The 22,446-nt window shown below is 40.1% G+C and overlaps 1 protein-coding gene across 1 annotated transcript; it reads left to right on the top strand.

Moving 5' to 3' along the window:
- The first annotated feature begins 1,340 nt into the window (after positions 1–1,340).
- Positions 1,341–21,347, top strand: mthl1 (adhesion G-protein coupled receptor methuselah-like 1). The gene is made up of 5 exons (XM_022060291.2): positions 1,341–2,490; positions 15,014–15,092; positions 17,929–18,113; positions 18,889–19,027; positions 19,482–21,347. The coding sequence occupies exons 1-5, from the start codon at positions 1,434–1,436 to the stop codon at positions 19,816–19,818; spliced, it is 1,797 nt and encodes a 598-aa protein (XP_021915983.1). The 5' UTR covers positions 1,341–1,433; the 3' UTR covers positions 19,819–21,347.
- Positions 21,348–22,446: the final 1,099 nt, after the last annotated feature.

Raw genomic sequence — 22,446 nt, 5'->3', positions numbered from 1 at the left:
ATTATTTTAAGTCACGTGGTTTTTAAAAAGCATTTATAGTCTTCTTGACATTTGTATGTAGTGACTGAAAAGACGGTTCGAATTTTTTTAGACAGGAAAACGTTTTTCGGTATTTCGTCCACAAATGTTGCATAGCTCCGGTCGATACTACGCGTGACACACACACCGTCGGGATACAGGGACCGTGCGAAGTCCACTACATTATTAACAAGTATAACAGTGAGGTGAGTCACTTCCTGAAAGTTTTCTGTTCTGAAGACAAAGTTATTTAGGCTTCTGCATTCTGGCTTGTGACGCCGAACAGCGTTGAATACCGAGGACGTCAAATCCGAAAGAACTTTATTCTTTAGCCAAAATATGACACAATTAATTTCGTCTCTGTTTTTATTACGATCATTTACGTTTCTGTCAGTGGCTTCATTTTGCAAGGAGTCGCTGGAATTTATTTGCGTGAAAGGACTTATTTTCTACGAGCAACAAACATCGATATATCGCTAGTGGAAACCAGGGATGGGAAAATATATCAGTTACATCCAACATTCTGTCTGTGGTTCGCATAGACCTGTTAATGCCAAACTATTTGTACGACCCATAAAATGACGCGCGAGGCCAGCTATCCTCCTTGTCAAAATTTTCTTAGTTTCCCCTTCGTCCTTTCAGCTGGACTAATAGTTCAAAGTGGGCCACGACCGCTTCCTTCCCAGTTCACAACTTTACAACTTTAACTCGGCTTTGTATAATGTTAGAGTTGAGGTTCTCATGGGCGGTTCTGGATAATCTTTGCAGTTGATGTAGTGTCTTTCTTAACCTTTGAATTACCTCTGGAATAGGAGTTTTATAGCAGTTTATTTCTTCATTATCAGTGTTTATTGTGTCTACAATTAAGACGGGACTTAAAGCTACAAAAACAAGGAATAAGTTCGAAGATGGTTGTCTTCTGGGTTGTGACGCCGTGTAGTTAGACGTTTACAAACGTTTCGTAAGTCCTGGGTGCCCTTAAGATGGAGGCAGCCCCTCTGAAAAGTTGGTAACTCCTTCTTCGAACTCACTGCCGCGAGAACCTCAACACGAACAATAGTCTACAGACAATGAAAGGATGATCAGAAATTATTCACAATGGAGCCCCATTCTGTATCGTGTCCATCAAAAATGGTCTTTCCATTTATCATACCTGCAGAAAAACCCACTGCTCTATTGTATTTTTACGAACCCCTATGTCAGTTTCTGAAGGGATGGTTAGTAAAAAGAGGGTGAATGTCTTATGGCAACACTGTCGAAGGGAGATTGGATGTCGTGGGGAGGGGAAGAGGAAGGGAGACGGACGGACATTAGAAATCTTCAGCAAAGTTAGCTAGTCAGTGTACCAGAGCATGCGAGTGACGCCTGGTGTTTCGAGTCGTGCTTCAGTGACGGCCATGTAACTGTGTTGTAATATGCGGCAATTACCCTGTGTGTTCCTGCTACTGCAGATTCTTGGTAAATGCTCGGAGTGTAGAATCAGTGGCAACGCAGAAGTCACGTTACTAAAATGTTGCCGTCACGGTGAGATCTACGATGATTACGACGACTGTAAAGCGATCGAGTCAGGAGCCCCTCCTTGGACACCGATAATCTACTCACCGTCGCTTCAGAAGTTTTTAGATCATGGTACAACGCCCTCACATTGGCGCATCGAAGACGCGTCAAGACCAAAGTGCAACAATAATTGTGGCGAAACGAAAATACGGTCACATTTCAAGAACCCGGCATTTCTTCTGTTCGATAATGGATCGCTTTTTCTTACAGAATTTATAAAGTTTTTATATCCCGGTAGCTTCTGTGTTGATTCAGGTGTAGCTTTTGTTTGTGATGTTGATAACTGTGTTGATCGTAAGGGTATCGGAGGACAAAGCTCTTCCTTTGATGGCGTGCAGACTAAATCCCGTGTGAAGAAATGTTGTGGTAAAGGAGCTGCCTACAGTGAAGTTAAAGCGTCCTGCGTGGTGCATTCTAACCTGACGAAACCCGAACATTTCTCGTCGTTACGCGTTAACAACATGACGATGGTTCTTACAGCGGGTTTCCCGACATGCAGCAGTCATGAGTTCGTTGTGCCAGCCAAGCTGGATGAGCATGAATCCTCCCTGAAAGACGACGGGTCGTTGCACATGCGGGCGCTGGAGATTACGTTGTTACCAGGAGAATTCTGCCTCGAACACTTACTGGAACATCCCGCGGATAGGGCGAGCATTTTCACGTGTCCTGAGAATCTGCAGGGGGCCGATGGAAATTGGGACTTGAGGTTTACGTTGTACCCCATAGGATTGTTCCTGTCTGCCTTCTTCCTGGCCGCCACCCTCGCCGCGGGATGTCTGCTTCCCAGTTCTCATCACATGTTGCATTGGAAGTGCCAGACGGGTCACGTGTCTTGTCTCCTCATAGGCGACGTTCTACTTGCAATCACTCAGCTAGCAGACAGGAGGGTGTCCGGTGAGGTTTGTGTCACCCTCGGTAAGTCTCCTGCCACGAATTAAGTTACAAAACGGTTTTCAACGAAGGACTAAACTTCACGCTTGTTTTCCAAGGTTAAATGAGGACATCTTGTAGAAACTTTGCGGAAATTAACAAAGCAACTATATAACTTTTCTTTTCTTTTCAAAGTTTGTGACGAACATGTGTCAGCAAACTGTTGTGTGTTCGTAGGCGCTTGGTCTCTTAATTCTCAGATCTGAAATTTTATAAAGAAAATACCCGACGTTTCGGTAGCTGATTTTGCATTCATCATTAGGCGAAACCATATATCGTAGTCAGTTGGGTCCATTCGGTCCATAGATAGAGAATATCTCTTTGTGATGGACACTTCTTACACGATGAAGGAAGCAGGCAGCTCCCGAAACGTCGTTTACTTTTTTAATTTTAAGATTAAATTAACAGACGAAGGAATATATCCTCCGCTCAGTACGTTTGACAGAATTAATCATTGCAGGACGTGTTCTCCGTATCACATAAGTACAGGTTAGGAAAATGTACGTGGGCCGCATACCGCGTGTTGGGAACCCCTGAATTAGACGAACGATATGTTTTAGAGGAAGATGTATTCTTATTTATTTGAAGGGAGGGTGAGTCGATGTAATGCGAGACCTGAATGCCATTTAAGTGTAATTTACAAATGACAGAATCACATACGTAAAAATTATGTAATTCCAGTCATGAGTCGATAGTAATCGATATCTGTACCGCAAGCAAAGTGCTTTGTATCTGATCGTCGGGCTGTTTTGAGCACAGTAGAAAACCTTCGGGTTCCTAAAAAGGCAGGGAATTTATCGACTGACCGATCGCCTGTAATACGCAGTTTGCTTTTTTTGTAGAAATGAGAGAAGTGTGTTAGCACGGTTTAACGACTGGCATTTGGAAATTGAGGGGAAAGGAAGGGATCAGAGAAAGTAAGATGTCTTCTATGTAGAGAGGATTAAGATGCTGTACGTATATTATTAAAGTTTTCGGAAAAGAGTGAGGGAACAGAAAATGGCTTATACGTACTTACTCCATGGAGCCGAATCATTCCTGAGAACCACTCAAGAAATTCAAAACATTTTATGGAACCCAAAGTTTCATTACCGTGTTCACAAGAGCCCGAAACTGGTCCATATCCTGGGCCAGATGAATCCAGTTCATACTTCCCCATCCCATTTATCTAAGATTCATTTTAATATCATCTTTCCATCAACGTCTGGGTCTTACCAGTGGTCTCTTCTGGTTTACCCTCTTTGCATTCCTCTTCTCACTCATGCGGGCTAGATGCCCTGCCCATCTCATTCTCCGTGACTTCATCAGCGTAATAATATTTAGCGAGGCTTATAAAAGAATAATAAATTGTACTACGGCTGCAGAATTGCGAATTGTAGTAAAATTTTAGCGTAATTGTATATGTAGAAAAAATAAAATCAGTGATATGTGATGGGTTAGGGTGGAGTGGAATTGTAGTAGGAGAATAATCCTTCTAGAGATTGTCGCGTTAGAGCCGTAGACTGCAGAAACCCGTTGGACAGTCTTCTATACAGAGAACTCAACTCAGTAAATGAATTAAAATGAATTATTGAATGATTGAATAATCGACTGTAATAGCTGGCCCCAAGCTCTGTTTACCGACGGGAGAAAAGGGAATATTGGAGTCTGTGCTGATTGCCTACCTACCCAGTACAGCCGTGATCATAAATTCAAGCCACCGAGATCGAATAAGATTCACGAAATATGTCTTGTATTCCTGTTAATCAGCCTCTTCAAAAAAAAAGGCAACTTTTACGCCATTGATGTATGCACATTGCGCTTGAATATCGATTGTATTGTGCATACCCACTCATGCAAACATTCAATTGTCTGACGTTTTTTTATACACTAGGCAACTTCCGATTTCATCACTGACCCTGAGCAGACCTAAACAGCTCCCTCGGCCCTAGTCTGCAATCATTCGCTGGTTGTGAGAGCATGTCTGAAACGTCGGAAAACTTCTATGACGTAGCTCGTCCAGTTTATTAGTGGCTAATTAAATTCGTGTTGGTAAATATGATTTGTAAGGAGAGTTACGTTCTTGTTGTAACATTATTAACACCTGTTGTGTGACTTGGGAGGTCACTGTTTGCTCCAGGTCTCAAATATCGAGGGTACGTCTTGAGCTTTGGCTCTGTTTACTCTTAATAAAAAGAAATGCGTTAGTACATCGGTAAGTATTTTTACCGTTATCATCTCACTAGTCTTCCAAGTGGGGATTTTCCAAAGTTTTCTCACCGAAATTTTGTGTTCGTTTCGCTCTGCGTTCGGCGTGTCCTTCGTGATCTCACCAATTTTTGGTAAGGATAGTCGTGACGTCATTGTGAAGTTTTTTTTTGTACATTATACTTTTGTCTTCAGCATTAACACGTGTTCTGTTCTCAGAATATTAATCTCTGAACCAATCAGAGCAGTAGGTAAAATCGAACGTCACCACTCGTTCATATTCAGGATGTCAATGATTCAAGTCTTGGTCTTGAATAAGGTTTGTGTTGTTTTATTCAGTCCCTCCAGGAAAATTCTACAATTAGATCTTAAATTAGGCGACTACCGCTCCCTGTCATTTGACGCCAAGTGTTTTGAGTTACCTACGGCGTCTTTAGTAAAGCAGAAACAAACAGGCCGTGTGAAATTTAAAGTGGAACTGTTAATTTCCCATTTATTATTCCTTGTTCTGTCGTTTGAAGATTTAGGCTTAAATGTAGCGCAGTTTTATTTCTCATGAATCCTGAACATTTCTAGCCGATGCAGCGCAGTGTGAGTCTTAAGAGGTCATCAACATTTCTGCTGACGCGTCCTGATTAAAAATTTCCAACCCATGTCGAAGTTTTGAATAAACCAGGTGCGGTGTTAAAAGACGATGAAATACGTCTTCAATGAGTCACTGATGGAGGGATATTTTTTTACGTTCGGTAGCTGGAAGTAAAAACCAATGAATGAAGTAGACACTCATAGATCGCTGTGCTCCACTCAAAATCACCCATTTCAGTGTGATCGTGTCGAAACACTTCACTAACCACGTAGAAAAGTTCCTACGTCCACGATGGGATTGTCAACCGATGGAGGACAAGAGCGATCGGGAAAGCATCGTGACTTATTTATCTCCACAGTAAACCGTTTTATTGTTTAACGTCTGAGAGCTTACTCATGCTAGCCTACAAAAATGCTCTTTAGTGCTCGCTGTATTTAACAGGCATAATCTTACCTTTGACGGAGAAAGACTCCAAGACATTCTTTAGATTCAGAAAGCAAGCCTTCGTGGTGGCTTATATATATCACCTACTTTAACGTACAATGCGCATTTCCACCACGCAGTATTTACATGTTTCGTATGTTTTTTTTCTTCAGAATGTACATTCATGTACGCCCCTGATTTATCAGGGCTAATCAGTAATTTTCTGGCCTCATAATGTTAATTCATTCCTTAGTCAATCTTAGATTTGTTTAAAATACGGTCGTCTGCTTCCCACACACATTTCGTGACCTACTAACGCGCAATTACAATAATTCAGTTCATCCATTTATCATAATTAAAGTCAAACCGCAGTATCGTCGTTAATTGTTAATTTGTGGTAGGAAGGTCCAGAACCACAATTAGAGCAACTTTTGTTATCTCTGCATGAAGCTAACCGCATGACGTTTTACGGGGCGTGTAACCATTATACACTCCATTGGATTATACTGGCATACGAAAGGACCACAATACGAAGTTTAACCATTTAAAGTAGAATTTTTATGAATTTAAATCGGGAGGGCGGCATTTGCTTAAAGACATCTGAAGCAGAATCTCGCATTAATATTAAGAATTCAGTCCGTACCGCAAAGAAAACACAGCACTTCACCATTAAAAAGATCAACTGGTTAATGTTGTTTAAGGATCATATTAAACCCATAAAACACTTAGTGGACAAAATGAAGTCAATGAAGTATATGGTAAAAAGATGTATCGAATGTGTTTGCTAAATAAATGATCTGATAAGAACATTTCAATAAACTGCATAACATTGTAAATGATTGTAATTCGAGTTTTAAATTTACCAATCTAATTTATACCTGAGGACGGTTAAATATAACCGAAACATGTCGTAAGAGACATTCCAATTTGTAAATTGATCATTCGATGCGGAACGTGAAATGATATTTTAAATATTTTATATTTTATTATCTTATTAAAATTGTGATTTGACGGAAAATATTAAAATATTAACCTAAATTCACAATATGACGCAAATATACTACCAAATGATTCCCAGTTTTTTGCAATTCACTGAACCCGAAAAACTGTGAACATCCGATTTTGTTGACAGGGCTGATGTTTTGGGTTTTACGCGATGTCAGCGTGTAGGGAGACAACAGCATTTCGGACAGACATAGTCTCCATCTTCAGGGTTCATCATCCTCACCTCAAATTCCGACATTGCTGGTTGACGCGGGTGTGACCTGCGTTTTGTCATGTCGGAACCAAACTCATTCATTCCTGCGTCTTGTGCTGTTCGTGTCGCAACACCTCAAGGTCCTTTCGCGCTTTGTTGTCGCTGTTTTTCGTGGAAGCTGTTAACAGAAAAAAAGGATTCTCCCGCCCAACAGGCCTCAGTATCCTTGTCACGTATTCGGATCGGCTCTGCCCGAGAGCAAGATGGCAGCGGAAAAGTAGTCCATGCTCGCCTTTGTGCTGGAATGTGGGGTTGCGAAAACTCCAAGCATTGCACACGAACTGGATGGGAGTGGACAGCCTCACGCCTCGGTCGATTTTTTCCCCGCCGTGAGAGCCCTTGGTGTTTGTGTAGACCCCAGAACCGTGTTTTCATCCCATTTTAAACGTGTAACTAATCAGAAAATTCGCTGTCTTTCATGTAACCCACGTGTTTATTGCCCTGTTCACAAGACACCCACAATCATTATTTATCCTGAGTCACGTGACTACAGAACAATTTTTTTTCCTTCAAATTTTGCCATCTGTGCCTTGGTCTTGCGAGTTGTCTCTTTCTTTCAGGCTTCCCAATCAGAATTTGGTACACATTTCTCATCTTTCTCCAATGCGAGTCTTTAAACTCGGAACTCGTTTCATCAAACTCCAAAATTTTAACAGAATATCTAGCGTGTTCCAGTTCGATACCTGACGTCGCCGATTAACCCCCAAGCCGTCCTTTCTACCTTTTCCTGTGCACTCCCAAGCCGAATACAAAGTTTTTTATTTGTAACAGGCCACGGCCGCTCTTTATAATTCGCTGTTCATGGCTACTATCATCTGTTATTCAAGATGAGTGAGCTCTGATATACAACGATGCTGCTGAGGCACTGACTGTCTCGACCCGTAACAAAATCCCTGCTGGAGCCAGAAGTGAGCTGTGCACGCTTTGATGATATGCAACGGAGTGCATTTTTGCATTTCTGCGTTCTGCATGTCACACACAGTAGTTTAGTCTGCGTCGTACATCAACAGATGCAAGTCACTGGATGGCTTTGGTCCACCGACAAGAATGGAACATGGGAATCACAGTATCAGCAGACGTTTCGGACGTGTTGCTTCCTTTTTACAGAGCACTGTTACACCCTCGAAGAAGCAGGCAAGAAGTTACTATGTAAAGGCCTTTGTCATTTCATGATTTTTACGTGACGCCAGTTTCTCGACTTCAATTAAGAGAGTCAATTTTTTGGAAATACGCCAACATATTGTTTCCATACGCGCCCTTTGAAATTTTACATGTCTTGTTCCAGTAATACAGGAAAGTAAAGACGTAGACCGAGATATTTCGCATTTTGTTTTCTTTTACATTTCCCATACCGTACCGAAAAGAAGTTGAAGATGTGAAATTATTATACGTTTTAAAAATCAGTACTGACAGTGTGGTGGGAACCGAGGCATGCCTTGAAGGAGAGTTAAAGTGGTTAATTTAATTACCAGCGATAACATTTTTATTTTATTTTTTGTTTAGCGTCTATCATTTGAAATGCAATATGAGCGTGAAAGTGGAATAACAGATAACACCGAAACGGGTCACAGCTCAATGCATTATCCGTCTTATCTAGAACATAAATTAATTCCTAGAGCCAGCCTTTCTCGCAGGCATCAAGACATTTATGAGAATGTTTTCAGTTAAAACGCAAACCATTATTACGTTAAGCATAGTGACTAGCTATGGATTGGACGACCGAGGTTCGATCCCCGACGCGGCAGAGGATTTTTCCTCTAGCCTCTGCGTCCAGACCGGCTCTGGGGCCCACCCAGCCTCCTCTACAATGGGTACCGGGGTCCTTTCCCGGGGGTAAAGCCGGCCGGGACGTGATGCTGACTACTCACCCCCATCTAGTGCCGAGGTCAAAAATTAGTAGTAGCTATACGGCCTCTCCCCCCAAGCGCCTACTTGGCGTATAGTGGGATAGCTTTATTTGTGAAAATCAATAAACATAAAAGGCAATTATTGTTTGTTTTAAACGTACGGGTTTCTAACGCCGATCTCAAATAAGTTTGTACAGAGTGTCATGGCGGGTGCAGCTGTTAACCGCGTATTTGCTTGCAACGGTCACTTTTAAGTCACGTTCTGGTTTAAGTTCGAGATAAACTCGATCCTTACCGATGTAGACACTCAGTTCGACGCAGACCTGACTTGAATGACCAACCAATTAACTTCCTTGAGCAGTTGGTAGCTGTATTGCTGACCAAGAAATGGAAACAGCCAGAAGGCGCATTACCTGTTTAAAAAATCTAACCGCTGGTTCGTATCCTGTTACTTCAGATCTTCCCAACATGTTTCTATGAGATTATTTTAATGTATATCCCATCTTCATTATTATTGAAGTTTTAATAATAATTATTATTGAAACTTGGGGAGGTCGGAAGCAGATAAGACATACACTACACATCAATTTTGCGGCGTCTCCAACCTGTCAGATTTTTCTACCATGAAAATACCGTATTTCGGAATATCTTATCACTTAATGAACAATTGAGCCACGAAATGCGTATGTATTTTGTTCTGAATGCGTTTAATTTCATTATTTTACAAGGAAAGGCCCACTCTCGGTGCTGTTAACGTGTCCCCTTCTCAATAATTATTGAACAGTTTCATTCCTTGAAACGTAGGTTAAGATAATTTCAGTGGGAAAACAAAAACTCCACTTTTGAAAGTTTGAATTTCTTATCATCAGTAATACTAATATGGTTCTTGCTAGGATGTTATCAGCACTGATTTGCTCTCTCCTGACTAATTATGTGTTTAGTAACAGTCGTGTCTGAATGCGCGACTGTAACTGGGGCAAAAGGCTAAGTGACCCCGTTTTGAGCCCTGCGCCAATAAAATTTCACTTGAATTTTATTTTCCGTTTGTACAGAATTAGCAACAGACTTTCAGAGCTGCCGAATTCCAGAATCCGATAACAACTTGGACGCTGGTACTAAAAGTGGGGCCTAAGCTTTAAAGTAACGTTGGTTGCTAGAGGATTATTTATGTTTCCGGGATTTAAGTGCAGAATCATTATTTTCGTAGAACTCGGATAGATGATCACGATATGAAAGTTAGGAATTCAGATTTAAGTTATGGTTCACAAAAATAAGTTTGGTTCAAGTGAGCTCCTTGTAGTATCCTCGAGTTATTTTTAATGCTCTAAGCCAGAAGTTCCTAAAACGTAGTCTTCGGAACAGCTGGGATTAGAAAAAAATATAATTTATAAATTAATAATTTACATTAATAATTAGTACAGATGTACAAAGATTCTTATAGGATAAATAAAGAACCGTACCAGATTTTTTCTTCTCGTCTTTAGTTAGTACCGAGGTGAAGAATCAGTACGTGCAATGCCTTTCTACCCCTCCCCCAAGCGACTAAATGGCGTGTAGTGAGGCGGCTTTACTTTATTTCAGTTGTTAATGAACCATGAACCGGGAGGGAAATCATGAAGTTACCCAGAACGGTGTCACTTCCTTAATAGATTTACAATCCAGCAACCATTTTGTACTCAAGTTTCAAGTGGTCCTGGGGAAATGTTCCAGAATCTCTGCTGTAAACATTTTTTTTTTTAAACTTCCAGATTGTCGGCGCCATTTGTAGTTGATTGAAAGATGCGAACTGAGTAATTTATCATTCCATAAAATGCATGAAACTTCTTGACTAGCTGAGTTGAGCTCAAGAGGGACGCCGGTCCATAGCATTTTTAGGGCTGGAAGGCTGTAGGCCTATGCAGCAGGGGGAGAAAGGACTGAATTCTGTCTGGAACTCCCGTGTTCGTCTCTGAAAAATAAGGAAGTGGTTTGTGACGATGGGAGTGTCTCAGGATCTGGCTGGCTTTATTTTTGAATCTTTTTATCACCAGCTATTTGTTTATTGTTATAGCGACTTTCAGACGTTATTTTAGGGGAGGATGTAAAATCTTACGGTGCCTTATAACAGGATGCTCATGTTGTCACTTCTGAGCGGTTTTTCAATCTTCACTGCGGCTTGTGTAACGACGTCAAAAGGCCAAACTCTTCTGTGGTCTGTCTCCTCCTTTTGACCACGAAGAAGATAAAGTTACTGTTAACAATTTCGTTTTCGTAATGACACATATGTTCTGGTTTTCTTTTGAGGCTGAAATCAAACCTTTATTTCTTTGGGGACAGCCACGGTGGTCCAGCGGTTAGAACGCTGGCCTTGTAATCCTGGGGTCTCGGGTTAGATTCCCGGCGGTGCCCGAATTTATAACTTGTGTTGGGCAAGGCCGTGGTCTAGGCAACACGGAGTTTTCCTCCGTGGCATCCCAACAATTACTCCATTCACACACAGAAGAAGGCAATGGCAAACCACTTCTGGATCATATGCCAAGAACGTATATGAACAGGTCCCAGTCCGAGAAAAGGATGGAAGGATCCTGTTCATATGGACAAGTCGTCAGACAGAACACTAAATAATAATAAGATGAGGTGGTCTAGCGGTTAGAACGCTGGCCTTGGAATCCTGGGGTCTCGGGTTCGATTCCCGGCGGTGCCCGAATTTATAACTTGTGTTGGGCAAGGCCGTGGTCTAGGCAACACGGAGTTTTCCTCCGTGGCATCCCAGCAATTACTCCATTCACACACAGAAGAAGTCAATGGCAAACCACTTCTGGATCATCTGCCAAGAACGTATATGAACAGGTCTCAGTCCGAGAAAAGGATGGAAGGATCCTGTTCATATGGACCTGTCGTCACACAGAACACTTAATAAATAAATAAAATTTCTTTGGGATCGACCCGAATCCATGTGTTTCCAGCAAAGACGTTTTGTATGTTCTAGCGGTGTCAGAATGTTTGATGGTTTGATTTTTAAACTGTGGTTCAAATAATTCTTTTGCGGTTTGTTATTTTTATTTGAATGACGTCTTACCATATGCTATATCTCACTGTGTGAACTCCATGATAATTAGGCCATCCAGACGTAATGTAAATAAAACGAAAATAAGCTTGTTCTTCCTTCAAGAGCTTTATCTAAAGAAGAATCGATAAAGTCGAACTGGTTACCTCCAAAGCTTTCAACACTGAAGTGATTTTCATTAAGACAATTTGCATTTAGTTCTGTTTATTGTATTTGGTAAGGCAGATAAAATTCCAGACGGACATGGACTCCGACAGTGAAACTCTCGAAATTTTTCATCTGATATTTTTGTTTAGTCTAACTTGCACACAGTTTCGTTATAATAACAGTTGTTCTAACTAAATATTAAGATGCCAAGGGTTATTGAGAATGCCGTGTAAACATAGCAATAAACTTTTTTACGTCGTACGTTTGAATATGTGCAAAGTGAAAAACATAATTGAATTATTCCAAGCAGTATGAACAGACGTATCGCAACCATCTCTTATCTTGCTGTTGAAAATTCTATTGGACGTTGCTATTCGAGGCCTGGCTGATGTTCAAGCATTTATGAATTCCGGTTTTGAAATGCGTTCATCTTGACATGACCTTATGCGTTTCAACTGACTTTTTATTCAGACTGTTGCAGGATAGTTTGTTATCCTTTTTGTAACGGTGACCGTTGAACGACAACTTCGTACATGTCGTAAAACCGGAATGACCATACCATTATGCCAAATGTCTGTCACTGGACTGTATATCGATTCAGGTGAATGAAACCCCCCTTATTACAGTCATATTTGCACGGCTTCATTTTAATATTGTTAGCCCGTTAGCTGTACGGGCAGGGATTGGCTCTGGGGTCCAAGGATTCTCCTGCCCCAACGGGCGATGAAGCTACACTTGGCTTTACCGTCTAGTTTTTGAGTGTAGGAAAAATGTCTTCCCTGCTTGTTTTCAGCTACCAGATCTCATGTTTGGGAACCCCACGTATGGATCAGAAAAAGACATCATTAAAGTCTATTGGTAATTACGTGTATACACAACCTATTTTAATGACCAGTAACGCCGTATTCTGCCCACAGAGTAAGCTTATGGGTTCCTCGTGATCTTCAGAATATACGGAAATTATTTCCCTAAACATCAAACCGGTTGATTTTTGTAATGGTGAAGAGTTGTGTTTACTTTGCGGTACGGACTGATTTCTTAAATACTGTTTGCACGAGTTTTGGGTTCAGAAGGTTAAAGTCCGATACATAATAGACATTTGTCTCCAAGCAATTAAACCAAGCTTTAAAACCAAAATTAGACTAAATGTTTAGAATTTTCAGCCTGATTCCGGGTGTTTTAACTAAACACAACGCCATGCGTTCTTGACTAACGTCAGAACTAGATGAAGGTGAGTGGTTAGCTTCCAGCAGCTTTATCTCCCCCCCCCCCCCCCCAAAGGAAATAACCGTGGTATCCATTGGATAGGGGCCTGGGCCCAGAGAAGATCTGGATGTTGTGGCGAGGAGAGTAATCCTGCCCTGTCGGATGTCGGACCATGGTCATTGTTCAGAATGAGCTGTCACTGGGTCCCATTGGGCCATGTAGGGTCTTGCTTTGTCAGGCTAAAGACGAGCTCGATGTTCAAAGGAGATATTTTCGCTTGCTAAGTCTTAATTCAGCATTTATTCTTGACAAAACAAATTCATGTAACCTTTTATATTTTAAGATTCTAAATGCGTAGAGTATCATCATGTAAATTTTTATATATCATGTTAACGTGGAAAGGTACAATAATTTTACCTTAATAATAATATTTTATTTTATTAGTATTTGCCTGTCGTAGGCTCTTTACTGTTGGCGAACACTGCAATAAAGGAACTGAATTATTGTTTTTAACATGATCTATGGACGAAGGTATTGATGGCTGAAATGGATTTGCTCAGAAACAAATGAAAGTGAACTTTTATTTTTGATTGACTGTACACGTGGATGTGGTGCCTGAGGTTTACCAGACCGACACGTGTACTTTCTGTATGCTGATCTAGCAAACTGAACAGCGAACTTGCGTGCGTATTTATTCAGTGCCAGAACGTGAGGGAACGGATTTTGCATGGGCACTACAAGCAATAGAATGATATTTCATTGTTCCCGTATGACAGCACACTGACTCATTCTCCTATTCTTATGCTCATGTGCCATAACTGAATGTTCTTTATCGCCACAAAGAAAATAAGAACACTAATTTACCAAATCCTACGCCATTCGAACCCACTTTTAATCTCCGCAACACCCCCCCTCCCCCAAATGCAAGTTAGTATTATCATCTCATATGAGACGAGATAGTATGGTGACTATATGAACGGGGTGGATGACCGGAGTTCGATTCCCTGCAGGGACAGAAGTTTCTCTTTACAACCGCACCGAACTCTGCCTTTGGGGTCCTACCTATACGAGCTTTCTCCTAGGTTAAAGCGGCCTGGACATGAAGCTGACCACTTATATCCAATACCGAGGTTAATTATCCATTGAGCTTAAACTCCACTCTACCATACGTCTTCAAGGCTTGGTGCTTAATTAAGTACCAAGGGCAATTTTAACTTTCATATCTGTACTTAATTGAATAAAAATTTTCTTGGATATTATCCATCGTCTAGTAAATATAAAACGTAAAACGACATTTCGGAGATGGGACTCTATCTCCGTCTTCAGGTTCCTACACAGTTGGGCCCACTAGATAGAGCTAATCCCTATCTCCGGACAAAGTAGTGTAGGAACCTGAAGACGGAGATAGAGTCCCATCTCCGAAACGTCGTTTTACGTTTTATATTCACTAGACGATGGATAATATCCAAGAAAATTTTTATTCAATTGACTCTTCACCATCGTCAAGAAGTTTTAGATTTGATATATCTGTACTTAGTTCTTCGTAGCGGTATCTTTCAGTTAAGTTGTAGTCTTTTTGACGTTTCGGAGGTCCTTGTAACCATCTTTGGGCCAATAAAGGCATACAGTGATCACTGAACAGTAATTGAACAAGGAAGTTCAGTACTTCGGGTGGTTGCCGCGGTCATTCCGAGCTATGATTTTGAAACGGTGTGTCCAAGGCTGGCCTGAGAATGATTTTGACAATGTAGAGTCGTATTTCGATCAATTTTAAAACTAATAAAACCTTTGTTTCTCTCTTGTTTCAGCCGTATGCATGCATTTCTTCTTCCTGGCAGCATTCTTTTGGCTGAACACCATGTGCTTCAACATCTGGTGGACATTCAGGTAATATGCAAAATGTACTAGTCCGCCATAAAGATTCATTATTAAGTTTAAGGTTTACATGCGTCATGTTTGTGTTTTTTGATTAAAATATATACTAAAATTCAGGTCAATACACAAAACTTTATTTAGATGTTAAAATTTAAAATTTAAATGTTAAAATTTAAAATTTTAAATTTGCGCCATTCATCACTATAAGGATGTTACAATAGAGCGCTTTCATTTCCTTCACAACATGTTTCGATGTAATACATCATCTTCAGGTGTTGTCTTTTAAAACTATTTTATATTATAATGCAATCTTTCAATATATTCATTGCTACAATGCTACAATAATGAATATATTGAAAGATTGCATTATAATATAAAATAGTTTTAAAAGACAACACCTGAAGATGATGTATTACATCGAAACATGTTGTGAAGGAAATGAAAGCGCTCTATTGTAACATCCTTATAGTGATGAATGGCGCAAATTTAAAATTTAAAATTTTAACATTAAAATTTTAACATCTAAATAAAGTTTTGTGTATTGACCTGAATTTTAGTATATATTTTAATAAAGATTCAGTTTGAACTGCGGTTATGTTTGTGGGTTGTGTGGACTACGCACTGGGATTTAAAGTACAAGCAAGATTTTCCAAAACAAATTTGAACTGTGAGCCGGAAGTGTGAACAGATTTCTTTGTTGTCCTTATTTCGTGCTGATGTGTGGTTTCGTAGTCGAAAGTCCAGATTTTACTACGAGGTCTCTTATCGATTGTGAACGTGATGAGAACGAGAAACTTTTGTGCAACACGTTGGTCTGTTTTGTATAGGACGATTACATTCGAAAAACAGTAGTTTTAATTTTAAACTTTTATGAGCAGATAAACGTCGAAGAAGTAACTGATGAGGGCGAAATACAGCTCATTCGTTTGCTGATGCCAAGCAGGAAGTCAGTGAATGATGTAGCACAACAAACGAATAGGATTGAAAAGTTTGTACCAGTCAAAATGACGTCTTGAATTTCGCATTGAAGTTTTCTCCGCGTGACGTCCATTTCTGGATTGATGGTCAGTCGGAAACAGGGAAGTTTGTTGATCGAGTTATTACTAAAAGACGATGTTTAGTGGAGACTTTTTATGCGCGTGTAAAACCTGAGGAGGACCACGAAACCCCACATTCTGGTTTGAAATTGGGGTTTGGCACGTGTATCCGAGTGTTACCAGCTACTCTGTGAAACTTTATGCATTAGATCCTGTCCAGAGAAGACATTTCCAAACTGCTTGACAAGCAATAGCCCATTCTGTGCTTCGAAATTTATATTTCCAAAAGTAGTTTTACACCATGTTCCACAAGTCATACCCCGTCTGGAAGGAATGGGTTATCGGGACACATCACTTTAAAAATAGGTTAGGTTAGTTGTCATTTATTGAAATAAAATATAATAACTTTCAAGTATATGTCATTTATCCACACACATTAACCTAACCTAAACTAACCAACCTAACCTAACCTAAACTAAACTTACCTAAACCAACCTAACCTAAACTAAACTAAACTAATCTAATCTAACCAACCTAACCTAAACTAACATAACCTATTTTTAAAGCGATGTGTCCCGATAACCCACAAGTACCAAAAGTTCATTGAAACGGGCACAAAAGTATTTTTTCTTCTAAAACAAGCGAAGCAGTGCCATTCGTATCAAATGCGTTAAAATGACGACCACGACATTTTGCAATTCCAAAATTGTTTGTGGGATTTGTGAACTTTAGTTTGATGAAATATGAAAAAGCCCCGAAAGAGAGCGGATGCCATCTGAAAATTTCACCGCTCGAAGTAGTTTCAATAACAGACAAGTAGATTGAGAACAAAACGACCAACGTTTTGATGTTTCTGCTCATAATTGAGCTACTTTCTCATGGACGTCGACCGCCTCAAGGAAGAGTTGTCCCCAGCAGCAAGGTTGCACGAGAGGCACGCGGTTGTGAGGTGGTAATGGGTTTGGCCATTGTCAGAGGGATAAGCGAGAAAGGGTTTTTAAGTAGGGATCGGGGCTTTCAGACTTTACCTCCGTTTGTTTAGGCTGACAGGACCAAATTATTTTGTGGTTAGACCGTCGTACTTTCAGAAGTGTTATCAGAGGGACATTGTCTTCTGAGTTTCTTCCAAGAACAGCAGAGCTGTTCAAAGAAATTCACTCACCCCTTGGGTTTTAGGGCTCTGGAGGAATAATATTGAATCATATTGAGAGACGCAAACATATTTGAGGATATTAACAAGGAATACGATGTAATGTAATGATGTTTAATTAGTTTTCATCACTCGTTGAGAAACTAACAGAGAGATTTCCCGCCGTTTATAGAACCTTACAGTTCATGACCATATTAACAAGAGCCTGGCACCAGTCTCTATCCTAAGTGAGATGAATCCAGTACACATTCCAAACCCTATTTATTTAAGATCCATTTTAATATCATCCTTTATATGCCTAGGTCTTTGAAGTGGCCTCTTCCCTTCAGGCTTTCCAACCAAAATTTGTCACGCATTTCTCAGCTCTCCCGTATGTTTTCAATTTTTCATAAAAATTTAAATTTTATAGAAGTTTGCTCAACTTTAGGACTGTATTTTGAATGACAGAATTGCTGATTGCTAATTCGGAGTGTGATCGCACCCAGTGGCATGCGAACACCAAATTTTACGAATACCAATCAGTTAGTATTGAAAATATCGATACAATATATATTAGGTTCTCGTAAGGTATCGGTGGTGGGCTTCAGAGTTGTAATACCAAAACTTATTACATCTGTGGTCCATGAAACGTATGTTGTTGTTATTAATAATTTTGTTGCAGGGATCTGAGACCTACAAGTTTGGACAAGGGGCAGGAGACATTTCGACTGAGACTGTATCAGCTGTATGCCTGGGGAGGACCTCTGCTTATTGCAGGAATAGCTGCCATACTTGACAATCTTCCCGAAGAATCATATTCCTCCTTTCTCAGACCTCGATTTGGTCAAAAGCGATGCTGGTTTTACGGTACGCACTTCCTCACGTGAAACTGTACTTCGAGATTGAGATACGTTAGTGGCAACTTTCCAAAATCGTGCAAGTGCTGCCACCATCGAGAGTGAGCCAAGCACGAACGGGTTGTCAGCAAGAAATGTAGCAGTTGATGCTGACATGATTCTACGAGATAAACGACATTTTTATTGAATACTAAATTCTAAAAGTTACGCAATTTCAAAACCACTTTTCATTTGGTATGGATAATCACGGATTAGTATCTGTCCAGGGATATTCCGATACTCCGTAACATTTCAAATATCCTCATCCCCACCAAAAATAGTTTTCTTGGTGATAATCTTTAACAAGAACATGAAACAGGTTTTTAAAATGAAAACTCTTTCTCTAACTCATTGAAAAATAATCTGTCTTGAAGATAAACAGTTTTTCCATTTTGAAGAACGACATTTTTCCAATATGTCTTTAATTTTAGTTTTGTTTTGAACAAGATAAGGAAGAACGGGGCAATGAAGTGGTAAAGCACAGAAATGTGTAGTAAATTTCATCATCTAAACTTAATATTTACAGGTGGAACCAAGAGAATTATGTAAATAATCCATAATTTAAAAATTAAGAACTTCCTTCTTCAGCAGACTAATTTTACGAGGACTTTTATCTGGTTCATTAAGAGTTAGTTATATTTTCTGGTAGATACATGCAACTTAGGACATACAGTAATTGGTGAGGGCATTCTTTCCCTTTGGTACTGAAATTTTTCATTCTTGTAATGAGCGCATAAACATTCCAGGGGATATGGAGATATTTCCATACTTCTATGGACCAGTTGGCGTGCTGTTGCTGATAAACCTAATACTGTTTGCTGCTACGGCCCATGAGCTGACGTGCGGTCTGTGGAAGAGGGAGGTGGTCAAATCTAACACCGAGAGGTACGAGGCCTTTTCCGTACAGCCGTTACAGTATTATTTTCTGCTATTAAAAAATCTGCGTAATAACCGTAGATGCCTTTTTGTCACTTTATACTTCTTGTGGAACTGTTGTTAAATGGCTTTCTTTTTGCCATAAATTTTAGGTTTGAAATGCGTGTCAAACAATTACTTGTATACTATTATTTTATGTTTCAATTAAATAAAATGTAAATGTGTTCTAGTGAAATTTCATATTTGTGTGTTCTTGTGGGGAAAATAGAGGAACAAAAAATATATCTCAGTCTTAATCTCATTATTATTAAGAGCACATGGTTATGAATTTATCCACCAATGTGATTACCCCTGTTTTTCTTAAGCAGCCCTTAGTCGACGTTCAGTTTGACACGGCCGTTGTAGATGTACCGTTGGGCATTGCACAGCGACAGCTTAATAACTAAACAAATTTTATTTCCAGAGCTACCCTGGGCCGAGTCTGTTTGAAGCTGGTTGTGGTAATGGGACTAACTTGGGTGGCCGATGTGATTTCGTGGGCTGTAGGAGGCCCACATTACATCTGGTATGTGACTGATCTTATGAACGCGCTGCAGGGCGTGTTCATCTTCGCAGTGGCTGGCTGCCAGCCTCAAGTGTGGTCTGCTGTAAACAGACTGTGGTGTCTGCTTCCACAGCGCACTCAGAGGACAAACAGGGGGCACCACCTCTCACTCTATTCGCAGGGCCCGCCATCCCTCGGAGACTCCGTCACAAACAACCACTCGACCAAGACGGCGCACCTCGAGACCCTATGTTAATGAATTGTGCAGCGTGTTCCAGCTAAGGAACTTGACGAGATCGCCTGACATCATAAAATATTGGAAAGGAAAGTTATATATTCGCTTTCTTAATAATTTTTATATATATTAAACTAGATGCTGCTACTTCCTTAAATATTAGATACTGACTGTATAATTCTTAGCTGGGATATGAAATCCACACGTTACAGCGTAATGTTTTACGTTACCACATACACCAAAATTTTTACAAATAATGAAAAGCCAAAAACACCATCCCACCAAGTGAAGTAGAACTATATTTTTTCTGCTTAAGAGAGGACAAGACTGATGCTGCTTTAAGAATGGGGCTGTCTAGATTTTATCCGAGGAAACTTATCACTCTGAAGGAAACGTACATTACCATTCCTTATTTAAATGATAATTTTCCTTTTAAGATTGGCGACAGACAATTTAAAATTATGTCAGTAATTTTTAACAATCGTCAAGCCAATAATGCTTTTCATTGTTCTTGAACAACATTATATACTTATGGTACCTGCACCTTGTCGTGATGGTGGGGCTCGAGTATGTCAGTGACCCCAAGAGCTACTGGTAGGGCCTCCCTTGGTCAAGGGGGTACCCTGGTCCTCCAGGTTGGGGGTTGGTCGCAAGGCTAACAACCTTGCACCGTAAAAACGAAGATGTTTCGAAACCTCGATCAAAGCCTCGGACAGACAGACGTAACAGAGGGCTGAATGGAAGAGGAGAATTGAGGAGGCCATGGACCGAACACGGACCAGAGAGCCATAGAAGAAGAAGAATGTGTTGTTTTAGTAATTTAGAAATTGGATTAGTTGTTCGACAGTCATGTAAAACCATTTTTAAGTAATTAATTTTAGATATATGTAAAACTATGCCATAAATGTTTGCTTTAATATAGTGTGGTCTGCACGTACGTTAGTTTTAATGCCAAATTCTAGTTACATAGACACAGCAATGCAAAACTGTGCCAAACTGCAATTCACATTTTAAGATACATATATATCGGCAGTGAATTTTATTTGGACACACGGAGCAGAAGAGCAGAGACAGATTCCCGGGTCGTGCGTCGGACTTGTGTGTAAAGGGCTACTCTAATTTCGGGATGAAGCAGATACTGTGCAGAAACTGACACAGGCACAATCTTGAATGAAATAACCATCATGCATTGCTGTCATTTTCATTTAATTTTACTTAGTAATCTTTGATGCTGTGTGTCGCACTGTAAACGGCAGAGAAAACTGTACATCTGCTACTTTTTACGTTTTTATACTGTATCTGTACTTGCATTAATGACATTCAATGTGCAAAGTGATCATTTGTAATGTGTTCCTATCATTTTGTGTTACCACTTAGGTTTAACATTAGTTTGATGATTTCTAGCGAGGATTTTGGTGATCTCGGTAGAACTCGAACATTAGTCATGCAGTATTCACGTGTGGAAACTTAATCAGTATTAGTTTTATATAAACTGTATGAAGTGTAATCAGTAAAGTGCCATATGTGGTGTACTATAGCAATTACAGTAATTCAATTGTTTATTATTTTCCGCATGTCCGAGCGCAACTTGAAAAATTCTTTGTAGGAAGAATATGAGAAAGTGTGTAAAATATTTTAAGCTAAGGTCAAGTGTGAGCAGGGCTGAGTAAATCCACTGGCAAGGGTGGGCATTAACGCGGCTCTGACGCGTCTGAATGTGAGGAGGTACAAAACAAGATTCGAGAGAAATACTATCGCCGTCCGAATGATCCGTCACTCCATTAAATTTGTTTTGACGTATGAAGAATGCTAATATCTGCTGACAGTGACTTGCCTCTCCACTCTGAGCAGGTCAGTTGTAATCAATTTGACGACAACATTTATTCACGATGGAATTGCAAAGGTGTGAGAATTGAGGCTTGGCAAGGCATTATCTTTTTGCGATACAGAAAGTCGTGACTGCTTTGCTGCTCAGTTAACAAACACAGACTAACCATGCCAGGAATCTATGCTAACAACTAGAAAATATTGTTGAGGTGTACGCTATGAGATCTTAAGACTGATCATCGAGGGTAAAATCCAAGGAAAAAGATCCGTCGGTAGACCCTGAAACTCCTGGATGAAAGACCTAAGAAAATGGTACGGATGCACCTCGATAGACATCTTCCGAGCGGAAGTCTCGAGGACAGTATTCGCCACGTGGATCGCCAACCTTCGTTCGGAGATGGCGCAATAAGAAGAATAATCAAATATGAGATTTTGTGAGTCAAATTCATGTTGTTATTTGTGGGAGTCCATCCATTTTTAGTAAGTGGGTATCATGCTCATATTTCACTCTTGCTGTGTTGTTTCAGACTTTACTTTTGGTAATAAAGAAATATTCCTTCTGTGGCTTCATCTTGTCACGGACAATGGAGTCTACGTAATGGATGCTTCCAGCTCAGAAGTGGGTTCCTCTTTCATGCAGAGGCTAGTAATTGGAGGTGCGTGCTCCATGCAGAGGTATTCTGCAGTTATTAATAAACCTATCTTATGTAGTATTATCATTCTTTGATATGATCCATTGTCTGAATTTGAAAAAAAATATTGTATAGCAAATAAGAGATCATGTATGGTTTCGGCACAGTAGAAATTGACCTAATTATGATT

This window comes from Zootermopsis nevadensis, unplaced genomic scaffold (genome assembly GCF_977971745.1).
Source record: "Zootermopsis nevadensis isolate Lab colony 2312 unplaced genomic scaffold, Znev_1.0 Znev_ptg000015l, whole genome shotgun sequence".
Classification (NCBI taxonomy): domain Eukaryota; kingdom Metazoa; phylum Arthropoda; class Insecta; order Blattodea; family Termopsidae; genus Zootermopsis; species Zootermopsis nevadensis.
Note: the sequence above shows the minus strand (reverse complement) of the source record. Positions and strands in the feature narration are given on the sequence as shown.

Bases quoted from the DNA above. Each gene is read 5' to 3' on its own strand.
- mthl1 (XM_022060291.2), top strand. From the start codon at position 1,434: ATGCGGCAATTACCCTGTGTGTTCCTGCTACTGCAGATTCTTGGTAAA. The intron at 2,491-15,013 runs GTAAGTCTCCTG...CTCTTGTTTCAG, and splicing joins TGAGGTTTGTGTCACCCTCG to CCGTATGCATGCATTTCTTC. The intron at 18,114-18,888 runs GTACGCACTTCC...TAAACATTCCAG, and splicing joins AAAGCGATGCTGGTTTTACG to GGGATATGGAGATATTTCCA.